This window comes from Periplaneta americana, chromosome 17, assembly GCF_040183065.1.
Source record: "Periplaneta americana isolate PAMFEO1 chromosome 17, P.americana_PAMFEO1_priV1, whole genome shotgun sequence".
NCBI lineage: Eukaryota > Metazoa > Arthropoda > Insecta > Blattodea > Blattidae > Periplaneta > Periplaneta americana.
The window spans coordinates 1,436,050-1,448,814 of NC_091133.1; the positions used below are offsets into that span (position 1 = coordinate 1,436,050).

The window sequence follows — 12,765 nt, forward strand, 5'->3', positions numbered from 1 at the left end:
CTGTGATACCATTTTTGTAAATGATTGTGATATATCTTCCAGATTTCTTTATGGGCATTAACCAACAGTTTCCAGCATGCCGAAAAACATGGTTACTGCTGTCACATTAGTGTGTTCAAAGTTGGTACCGCAAAGCACTTTCTTTTGAATATTTTGATTTTATGTTCATAATATGTACATATTTAATAATTATTTAATAGTTACATATTTAAGTCCCCATATTGGCTTTGGAGTGTGTACTGTAGAAAGTCTTGGAATATTTCATATATTATGTACAGTATTGGTCTCCAATACTACAACACATCAGCTGTTTCTCAAACACTGTGGCTAATGGAAAAAATCCGAGGTCAGATTCGTGTTTTTTGGTCCTGAATTAGTAGAAATTGACTATTTTGGGAAAGGAAACATGTGCAAAGTGTTTTTTTGTTGTCCTGTGTTATTTATCTATTATTTATTAATTTATTATTAAAAATTGCCTACAAGTATATTTTAATTTATTTCTATAACTGGTACAATGAAAGTGACTTCACCGAATGTATATTACTGTCTTTCAATCAGTTCATATTCTCTTTGCAACAATGAGTGCTGCTGTGCAAAAATCTATAACAGTAAGCGTTTTAATTATTGCTTGTGTTTATTTGACAAGGCAACAATGAGTGCGGGTCTAACGTTATTTTTAACGGTTATTTTTCTTTCAAGTTTCATTGCGACGTTGTAGCTAGCAGCACGATGCCGAAATTTAGAGTTCCTTTATGCAGTAAATTGCAAAGTTACGTTAATACTTTTGGATCTGACGTACTTTGTAGTGACGGTAAAGTACTTACATGCAAAATATGTGAGCAGTCTGTGAACTACGAAAAGAAATATTTCATATCGCAACATATCAGTACAACCAAACACAAAAATGCACTTTCCAACAGTAATTGCAACATAGAGTCGAAAATCTCAATTTGCATTCGACTTACGTAAAGATTTTCTTGCTGCCGAATCCCTTTGTGGGAAGTGCAAGGCTGTCGGTCCAGTGCAAGGTGTTTGTAATTGCCTTTTATTGCGTATTTTAGCTATTTATGATGCCTTTTTGCCTGCCTATTTTAATGATTTATAATGCCTAAACTTTCGGTATCTGCTTATGTTGTTGAATGTACTGTCGTTGTCAATGCTCATGGAACTTGGATTTCCTCCATTCTCCTACAGGTGTCCCTGTAATCATTTGTAAGCTGAGATGGTACGTCAGCCATAATCTGCTTAATCACCAGACATTTCAGCAGGTGTTCTTTATTCATGGTGGAATTTGCATCCTTACAGAGAGTACAATGTGGTGAGGGGTATACAGGGTGGAAATGCAGATTTTCAGAGCGAATAGCTCATATTGTAACAAAAAGCTATAATATCATATTGGTGGAAAGTTCATAATTTTTTTTCTCCAGAATAAAAATGTTTTTAACAAATGTTTGACAACCTCTTATTCAGTAACTATTGTGAACAGGATCGTGATTTTTGTCCATATCAATAGGAAAACTAATAAAGAATAATTTATCCCTCTGTCGTATTTCAATAGAATGCATAGACTGCGTGTAAATTTAATTTAAAAAATCACTAATTTCAAGTCACTAGGTACATGATTCCAACTGGTGGCAACATCGAGACAGAAGTCAGCTCTACTACCGAGACAGAGTTCACTGATCTCTTACATCTCTATCACGAGCAGAGTGTTTTAGTGGTGATGTTGCCGGACTGCTGAAACTTCAAACTTAGTTTTCTAATTAACCGTGAATTTAATCACTAAATGTAATGTAGGTTTTCTATTCATTTACGTGTACCCTGTCGTCACTTTCAATCTGCAAAGTTATTTCACTTCCACTCTATTAATTGTATGTATGTAGATTGTAAAATCTCTATTTAATTTTTTCCTAAAATAGTTAAATATATGTATCGTGTAGGGAGCAAAGTTACAGTTTCAATTATCTAACTAGTTTTTCGAGATGTTTCCAATTCACTGTATACTAAGTATAATTATGTGGTACATGTGTGTATAAACAGTGGAGATATTTGACTTTGAAAGTTGGGGGTTAACATACCTTCACTTCAACTAGTAAACTTTTTTGCCCAACATAATGCAAGTAAGTGATGCAGCTCATGTATACCACTCTGACCCTCAGTAGATGCAACATTTTGGTATACGCTAGTGCACTTTTCTCATTTATCTTCAATTTGTTACTTACATCTCTGTGGTCCTGATGGCCTCAATTATCCACCTAGTTTTGCAATGCTACACTAAATATATATGTGCTACCGTTACGTGTATGCCAAACAACGATGTCTAAGGACCTCAGATGTGTTCTGAAATGTATTGCAAAATAGTAAATAGTAATATGACAGTTTCAATTATCTAACAATTTTTTGTATTACTGGTATCTGAAATCTGATTAGTGTAATATGTATCTAGTCAGCGATTTATGCAATGGAGGGGGGAAAGGAATTGGCCACTCTAACTCATTATCTCCTGGTCTGGGTGCCTCATGAGTGTCACTTGTAGGGTCCAAACCTGTTTTTGGACAGTTGACTAAACAATAGTTGATGGGTCCAGGCAGACAAGGGGACAAGTCATAAACTTGGATATGTAGAATATCTCATTTCACTGGAATGTGAAGAAATATGTTCTGACTAAACTATATGACAACACATTATTCAAATGGTATCATTTACATCTGTAAACTTTGATATTTACGAGCACAGATGGCAGAGCATTTCAAATATGGAAATATATAGATGTGGCTTTTTCTCCTGTCTGACTTGGCCCCACAATTTCAATTATTCAATTTGTTGTGTAGACTTTACCAATGTACTGCACACTAAATATGTAAGTATATCTGTGTGTATAGGATTACCAGATGTCTGGATGTCCTGTGTCCTGCCAGGGATTGTAAATATCAGAAATTGTCCTGCTTTTCTTTCTCGTCAATTCCCAATGGGCAAAAGAGAGAAACTATTGAATTGGGATCCATTAGAGGAATTATGTTTGTAAAATTTAATTCAAGGCAACTATGGCGTATGGATTTTCATTACTGGATTAAAATATTCCTTGCTCAAACAAGTCGGGTCATCAGAGAAGTATTAACAGTCAGAAAATTAAACAAGGTAAAAGCTTATTTACAATCCGTATAATTTAATTAATTCTATTCATGATAATAGTTTTGTATCAGTTTTACTGTACAAAGACAAACAAATTACCTAATTACATAAGAATGAAAAAGGCATCACGTCAAGTATCAAGTTACTATATGTTCTGCTTTTATATGGAAAATTCTTTTTCAGATAAAATGACCTGCTTTTAAATTGTTACAATCTGGTAACCCTAGTGCACATGTAGTGATATTTATGGACCTTGTCAAAATTGTGTTATCAAATGAAGAGTCCACTGCAAAAATGATGGATGTCACTTTTTTGTCGAAAATGAACTAAGACTCTCAATGCATAGCTTAAGACATATAGAATGTACATAGAGAGTTATATGGCATTAACACTGATAGTCATTGTCCAGTAATGATCGGAAAGTCACAGTTAAGCTTTGAGTGCTAAGCATTTCAAACTTTCAATTGCTTCTCCTGAGAAGTGTATTCCAAATGACATCCATCATTCTTACAGTGGACTCTTCAAATGTATTGTAAAATAGTATACAGAAAATATAATAATTTAAATTATGTAACTAGGTTTTGCATACTTTTCCAGTGCACTGTACACTATTACCCAAAGAATATAATCCCAATTATCTAACCTTTTTTTGTTTTATTTTCTGTCCCTGTTTGGTTGTATTTTAATTGGTTGCATTGTAAGGTAGTGTAAAATAGACCGTTTCTTTCAACTATTGGCTCCAATAAGAATTTTCAGTGAAAGATGATGAGAGGAATAAAAATTTTTAAGTTTTATTTGAAATTGAGTCGTTTGGGGGGGGGGGGGAGAGGAATATTTTCTGCATATAGTTTAACTTTTCGGCGCCAGGTGTGCTGCTAGATCCATGGAGTAATTTGTTACTCTTTTCGCTACTTGGCGCGCTGCTAGATGTAATAAGTTCTCGACCGTGCAAGACGACAGCAAGATCAATTTCTACAGTAGCGCTTCTAGCATGTGTTAGTAAGTTTTGCATCCTATTATATATTTATCCATGATACTGCTTTGTTCTTTCTCTGTTGTTGTGTGGAAAGGAATGTGAGCATTTTTTCTTGTGGGTAACAGTGAAAAGTTTAGCAGAATTAGTGATAAGTTTCGAGTTCATTATAGTTTGATTTTATTTCTACAACATGCCGAGAAGTACGACAGTGTACAAAAAACACAGGTTTCATGGTAATCAACATATCAGAAAGAATGTGCAGTCTAACCTCCGAACTCCAGTGTTGACCACAGTGTTACAGAGGGTGTGTTAGTGCTTCCCAGAGGAAACAAAGTGAAGAAGTTGTACATAATGATAGTGGCAGTGCAAATAGTAGTAGTAGTGTGCCTAGTGATGTAAATATTACTATTAGTGTTGACATACTTTCATCTTTTGTGAATAAAAACACTATCTGTAAATACTGTAAGTTTTCAGACTCATTGTATATAGAGGAAAATATTAGTGGTAGATTGGGTCTGTGCTCCCAGATAGTTATGAAGTGCAAGAACTTCAGTATGTACTAGGCACAAATACTATGATATTAATGTCAGACTTGTATATGGCCTCCGACCTATAGGGAAAGGGAACTCCTGTGTGGCATGCTCAACCTCCCTCCTCCACCTGTTAAATTTAGTGACTACATTGAATTCTTGGAAAGAAACTTGAAAGAAGTTTCCAAGGGTTCAGTGACGAATGCTGCCATGGAAGCCAAGAGAGCAAATGGAGGAAATGGTGGCCTGACAGTGGCTATCGACGGAACATGGCAATGTAGGGGACATCATGGTGTCGTAGCAGCAACGTCCCTTGCTACAGGCAAGGTATTGGAAGTGGAAGTATTATCCAACCACTGCAGCACTAATATAGAAGGTCACAAGTGTGTCAAGAATCATGACGGGTCAAGTGGAGCCATGGAGGCAGAGGGTGCTAAAGACATTTTCCAGCTCTCTTTAGGAGACCGCAGCATCAGGTATGTAAAATATTTGGGAGATGGAGACTCTTAAGGCCTACAAGACTGTTTGTGAGAGTAAGCCTTATGGAGATGTAGCTATTGAAAAGCTAGAGTGTGTAGGCCACATGCAAAACAGAATGGGGAGAAGGTTGAGAAACCTCAAGAAAGAAATGAAGGGGAAAAAACTTCCTGACGGAAAGACCAGGCCGACTAACTGAGACAAACTTCAGACCATAAAACCAGTGTATAAAGATGTCAGATGTTAATCTACTCAGAAAGTGTTTCCATGGCCAGACACAGAACCAGAATGAAAGTTTTAACAACTTAATCTGGGAGCGAGCACTAGAAACAGTAGTTGTGGGACATCAGACAATTTGGATTGCCCTGATCACATTCAATAATGGTGCTGCACGTAGATTGCTGGTTTTGAATGAAATGGGCCTAAAACCTGGTTTCAACACAGAGAGAGCACTACGTCGCATCGACAACGAATGGGTTTATCACGCACAGCGAGCTGCCCAGTCATCCACGAAGGAAGCCAGGACCACAGGAAGAAATGCTGAGAAGCAGAAAGACTCGGCTCGTGAAGAAGCAGATGATTATGACCCTGGAATGCATTCATGGGAGCTACAGTTTGTTGTCACTAAGTTTAAACCCATTTTTGTCAAATATAAATTTTTTGACATATATGTTCCTTCTCAGGAACTATTGAAGTTAAAAATTTGAAATTTTGCACACTTCTTTCATATATAGTTTTGAACTTTGTCTGCCAAAGACATAATATAATGACAATTTTGGTTTTTAGTGACACATTACCATTGAAAAAAATTAGAGCAATAATGGTTTTGAATTTCTTAAATGTGAAAAATTTATTTCCCCTAAACTGGTAGTCCTAACAACTTATTTCTGGCAGACAAACTAAAAAAGTATATAATGAACATGTACAAAAAAAATTTAATCTGTACTGCATGCCACTTCTCAGAAACAGGTACATGAAGATACCCATGTTTTAGATAAAAATTGCGACAATTCTTATGTGACTTATGAATTTTTATTATTAAATATAAATTAATACATTTTTATTAGTTTAAATAGACATAAACAGATAAAGAATTACATTAAATACAATTTACTATAATTTTATTATTCAAATCATTTCCGAAATGTGTGCAGCTAATTTTCTGCCACTACCTTGTGTCCCTCAGGCGGCATAACTTTTCATCTAAATAATTCACAGAGTCCTGTAAGAAAGAAATAAAATCTCATCTTCCTGCATATTCCTAATAAAAATACAACATGGTGCTACTTATGCTGTTATTAACTTCTTTCACCTGCAAATAATGCAACATACTCAAAAGTGTAATTAAATAAAATAATAATACAATGTGACCACAGTGCATCCAAAGGAATAAAATATCTACCATGCTAGATACTTGTCACACAACAAGGACGGTTTTACTGCTGTTATTTATACATTCAAATCTTATATACATAAAACGCTCCTTGTATATTTTACTGAGAATTTGTATTATGAGATATGCCGTATTTTATAAGGCGGCATTCCACATCGAATCGAACAGGTTTCTGACCTTGATTTTTCGAAACAGCTTGAAAAATTTTGTATTTAGGGGGTTAAAAAAATACTCCGATATTTTTATTTCAGCCATAAAATATTTTTGGATTATAAATTAAAATATGCAGACTTTTATGGAAATTTACATATTTTGTAAGCCTCCAGACTAGCACGTCGGGTTCGATTTCCAGTGGGGTCAGAAATTTTGATGTAAAATTTCTACCTTGGGACTAGGAGAGGTGGCAATGCACAACTTCTATTCACTAGATTGTGCACCAATATGCCTGACTTACATCTTAAATCTCTCCGCAGTGGATATTAGGGTGGAGTGAAAAAATTAATTTCAGAATTTAAATTCGGCAGGGCTTTCAAAAGTTGTCATTTAATGTCAAATGATCGTTTACGAAATTTTTTGGATTTATTTTAATATTTAGATGCGCCCCAGAGGCTTCGAAAATTTCCTTATAGCTAAAAATAAGAAAAATGAGCTTCTGTTTTATTCTTATTACTTAATTGATTATATTATCTCATTTTCAGTTTGAGAGAAGATATGGATCACAGTCGTAGCGAGATACTGGAAAGGGGTAAGGGTACCCCAAGTACAAGGAGCACAACAGAATGCCCAATAGGCCTATCTGACACTCCAGCAAAAATATCAGAAAATGTTCTTCCCACCAGTGCTGATGTACTGAGGAACTGTTAACTGTGAGATGGAACATGAAACTTGATATTCATGCAAAAGAACCAGGCATCAGTGATATTGCAGAAATAGTTTCCGCAGATGTTGAGAAGATGTGGAGGAAAGCATCTATTCGTCACATTACTCACAAACGTGAGTTGAAACATCATTCAATTACACAATGAATACAGAAACATATTGAAACCATTCAAAGGTAGAGAAAGTGATACGAATTACAAAACTAAAATTGAAAACTACTGCAAACTACTAACTCACAATTATTCGATATTGCCTTTTGCAAATGTACAGACTTTTCAAAATGCAAGTGTCCAAAAGACAAGAAGATTCCAAGTAATGAGAGTTCATTTTTGACCAGAGAACCATGAAGAAAATGGTAATTGGTGGTATTGACCTTAAAATGACCCGGCATATTAAGAAAAAAGAGGAACGAAAGGTGAAGGAACAAAGGAGACTGGAGGTGAGTGTCAACAGAATATCCGATAAGTATTGCAAGAACCAGATTCAAGATACATAGGTCACATTACAGTTCCAAGTAGTGAATAAAAAGTTATCTTATAAGAGATTTTATAATTTTTCCGTAAACAGAATATTTCCTTAGAAAATCTCAAAGTAATAGGATGTGATGGAACAAATGTAAATACTGGAGTCAAAGGTGGAGTCATACATCTATTGGAAGTGGAACTAAATCGGCCTTTGCAATGGTTTTTTTGTCTTCTTCATAACAATCGCCTGCCCTTAAGACATTTATTTCACAGAATGGATGGTAACACAGTAAACCCAACGTCTCTGCCTGGACCAATTGGGAAAGCAATAAAGAAATGTGAAGATATTCCCCTTATAAAATATAATCGTATAAAGGTAGAGAATTTCCTACACATAGTTTAAGAAGTAATATCTGATCTAAGTACACATCAGGAATACCTGAATGATGTATGTCAAGTTATATCAACTGATGTCTGTTCCACAGAATTGTCGCCAAGGAAGCCAGGACCAGTCCTACATTCCAGATGGTTGACTACAGCAAGCAGGATATTGAGACTCTATATCAGTAAGAAAAACCTTCTGAGGAACTCATAATACTTGCAACATATGTTATTAACCAGTCTGGTTTTCTATTAAAATGAAACTAAAATCAACAGAAGGTTCACGTCACCTCTGGAAACTGATAAATCTGTCTCGATATTTACCCAAAGAAATAAAGGCCATTATTGATCCAGTTATTCAGAGAAAGAGCTTCTTTGCTCATTCTTAAAACATTATTTTATCGATGATAACTGATGGGAGAAGAGACATTCAGCAACTAGCACTCAGAAGAATTATAGCAGCAAGATATTCTTCGAAATCTTTTACAAGGGTAAGAATGTTCCGTGTTCCAGAAGTGAATTTTTAAGCTAAGGATTACACTGAACTCATTCACTGGCAAGAAACACAGAGACATGAACCATCAGAACAAAAAAATGTAGATAAGAAGAAGAAATATTCACGACAGGAGATGAACATTGACATACTCAAATTTCCATGTCACACTCGAGTGACTGAGAGATATGTTCACCTTATAACAGCAACATCCAAAAGTGTTTGTGGGGAAGACAGTCGACATGGGTTTGTTCTTGCAGAATTACAATCAAGGTCTCTAATGAAATCATTCAATACAAAGTCTGAATATACTCCTTGAAATTTGGAAAATAAGTTGCGAAACATTACACAAATTGTATCACTAACTAAATATGGTATAATGTATTCACTTACTCATTTGTAATATGCACGTTTGTCCAAGGGCTGTCATAAGTAAATAATTATTTCATTAAAATTGAATTCTTCTTCTTCTTCTTCTTCTTCTTCTTTTTTTTTGAAAAGTGGGCATTTTAGTAGTAATTAACTAAATTAGTATTTGTAAGTGAAGTATATGTACATATTAGACGTTTAAAATGACTTGAAATATGCTTTGAAATAGTAATTTGTAGATTATTATAAAAAATGTTTAACCGTTTGATGTTCCGATATTTGTTCTATACGTCACAGTGCTTGGGGCGCATCAAAGAATTGAGATAGAAACTTGAGATTTTAAATTAATAATAGCTATATCAATACACAACTTTTGCACACCCTGCCGATTTGAAATTCAACAAAAAAAAATTTCCCTATACTTTTCACTCCACCCTAGTGGATATGAAGAGAAGGCATATGTCACTGTTGATAGTGATTCATCCATTGGCTGGGGACGTTAAGCCTGGCACCCCTACTCACCCTAGTACAACACAAAACTCTTCACAGATACACATCATGTACAGCGTGGCCTGCCGAAGTGGTGTAAAATTGAAAATGGGTCACTGTTCTGCCATTTATCTGCAATATGCAGAACCCGAATCACACAAGTGAAGTGGGTAAGCATTAGACACACGTATTTTGTAACAATTAAATTAAAGGAGTTTCGGGACAATAAAAACAACTGTGTGTGTATTTTTACTCATAGAATGCCTAGAAAAATTTAATAAAAATTGGTGACATGAAGATCGTTTTTCTCTTTAAACTGTCGAATTAGCATGGAATGACTCACAAATCTGTGAAAGGCTTATTTATGCATATAAACAAAACAAATGTAGTAACAATAGGCTACAAATAACTGCTTTTATCTTTGAATTGCCACCATCAGATAATATCTATCACGCAGAAGCTGAAATAGATCTTAATTGTAGATCTAAACAAAGACAAGATATAAGTTCGAGTCTCTTAAAGACATTCCTATAACATTGATAATTCAATTCCTTTACTTCATGATAAAAAAGTTATTCAAACACAAAGGAGTGAAATAAATAACAAGAACATATTCAATGATAAAGTGCAGTTCCCTCTTCGAAGAATTAGAGTGTGAAGAAAACTTCACACATATTTTTTTTCTAAAGTCTGGCAAAATTCCTATACTTTCTATGTTAATTTATTTCAGTTAAGGACGTTTTTTCGTTTACACGTTTTCCACACTTATATGATAGTTCATTAAACCCCAAAAGATATTAAACTTCATTATACATTCTAATTAAATTTTGCTCGTAATTAGGTTTGCCATGAGCATGTAAAGAACGCGAAAATACTGTATTTATGCCATCAAATATAATACGCACACCATTAAAATTATATTATTAAGACAGGTTATAAAGACACCCCTTCTCTCTAGCTATACATCACATTCATCCTCATTTACATTTGCAGTACGGGTGTCAACAGGACTGGGTTGGTGTCAAAACATTGATTGACAATGCTACTCTTTCGTCAGTAATTATTGGTAAATTCTTTTGGTTTAATTAATGACGCGTAATTGTTAAGTTGTATTTATTAATTTTTTTTTCTTTTATTGAGAGATTTAATCATTCTAGTGGTGAAACATATTATTCTTATTAGTGATTGTCAAAAATGAACAAGAAATTACGAATGAAAAGTGCGCAAAAGACGAGAAAACACAAATTCGCAGTGGCCATTTCTGCCAGTTGTTTCTGACTGTATCTCGTAACATAGGCTAAATAGGGCGTTAATTTTAATTTGAGTGGTCAGATATGAAATTCCTGGAAATTCGAAGCTGTCCATTGTTGTCTTTCCACGTGCTAGCTTCCGTAATTCGTTATGCGCCAGTGGGAGAATCAATTCACCAATTCAGAGAGGGGAAAGAAGTATGTGCAGAGGGAAGAAATTACACATTTTAAACAATGACAATCCAGTCCAAAACTGTGACCGCAATGAATACAACTATCCTAATACTCCTCCAAACTGAAAATATTTTGGCAGTAGGCTCAACCTGATATGATGAGAAGGTTACTAATTGATCTTTGAATTCCAATGAGTGGAAGAAAGAGGAAGTGTGTTTGTAATTGACTATTTTTTGTAACATAATCACATATTATTAATTATTAATGCTATTTCAAACAGTACAGTTATCAGCATAAATTCAACATTTACAATTAAAACTAATCCTCATGTTGTGGCATGCACAGTAGTCAAGATCTGAGTGTTGAGAAGCTATATTTATATGTGTAAATAAATGTTGATCAAAATATAGATTCAGTCAACAGATCAATTAAATAAAGAGTTCTGCAAAATACTCTGAAAGCTGCCAAAAGACACATTCCCAAAGGACGCATTAAGAATTACAACCCTTTTGGTCCCCACACTTAGCTGAACTAAGGAAGACAAGGAACATAGCCAGAACTAAAGCTGAAAAAACAAAATGTCCAGAGAATGTTCAAGATTGGAGAAAGACAGCAGCTATATTCAAGAAAGAACTAAATACAGCCTAGAATAATAGTTTTTGCAACTTCGTAGAATGCATGGATTACAGGAAGGATGGTAAAAAAATTTATAAATTCCTCAATAAAATTAAAACCTCTAGGAACACTGTATCAGAACCAATAAGATATAATACTAAAACTCTAACCAATGATCGGGAAATTGCAAAATCCTTCAACAAATTCTACACTAAAAATGAACAAATCCCTATGATCCACAAGAAAGAAGAAAAAATCAAGAAAAAGACAATCAGAGAAAATAACAAATATCAGACCAGGGGGAATGACATCTTTAACCAAGAGTTCAGTGAAACAGAACTGAACTTAGCAACAGAACAACTTCAGAAGGGAAAATCACCGGGGCCGGATAACATCCATCCAGAATTTATTAAACATCTCAACAAAAAAGGAAAAGAAACCCTGTTGAAACTGTATAATATCAATTGGAAAACCACAGTAACTGCAGACTCGAAAAAGGCCATCATTATCCCAATTCTGAAGAAAAATAAACCCTCGGACAACATAAGCAACTATAGATCAATATCTCTAACCAGCATAATTGCAAAAGTGATGGAAAGGTTGATAGCAGCAACACTTAACTGGTTTCTAGAACATTAAAGCCTATTATCTCATAGTCAGTCTGGAGTCAGACAAATGAAAATGTAATACTATTAAGCCAAGACATCACAGATGCTTTCAATAAGAAGGATAAGAAGGATAACATGTTGAAATAGATAACTCAATTTCTCTCTCAGAGGTTTTGTGCCACAAAATATAATACCTGTATGTTAAAATATCAACAAACACATAGAGGCCTCCCACAAGGAGCTGTACTGAGTACGACTCTCTTCAACATATATATTAATGATCTCCCAACTGCAGTACAAACACCAGAAGTCAAAATTGCACTATTTGCCGACGATTTAGGTATTTGGACATCAGAAAACTAAAAAAAATTGTCTACACTCAAAGAAAGAACCGAAGTGACTCTCAGGAAAGTCAATGAATGGTGTTCAAGGAACCTTATGACAATCAATTTGGAGAAAACTAACTATGAACTCTTTACACTAAAGTACAAACCACCAGAAACCAGCATACGACTCGGAGATAAACCACTCAAAG

At 34.8% G+C, this 12,765-nt stretch overlaps 1 protein-coding gene across 8 annotated transcripts in view; it reads right to left on the bottom strand.

Moving 5' to 3' along the window:
• Nucleotides 1-6,131: 6,131 nt before the first annotated feature.
• LOC138693009 (uncharacterized) overlaps nt 6,132-12,765 on the bottom strand; it is an 82,099-nt gene continuing 75,465 nt past the window's right edge. For 5 of the 8 annotated variants that reach the window (XR_011330202.1, XR_011330197.1, XR_011330198.1 and 2 more), the window contains 2 exons: nt 9,617-9,715; nt 6,132-6,337 (listed from right to left, as the gene is read on the bottom strand). Coding sequence is in view for 2 of the 8 variants with exons in the window: in XM_069816517.1 (XP_069672618.1) it covers nt 9,638-9,729 (92 nt within the window). In the remaining 6 variants the exon portion in view is untranslated. Of the gene's footprint in view, nt 6,338-9,616; nt 9,730-12,765 lie in introns of all 8 variants that reach the window. The other 3 variants (XR_011330200.1, XM_069816518.1, XM_069816517.1) reach the window with 2 other exon arrangements.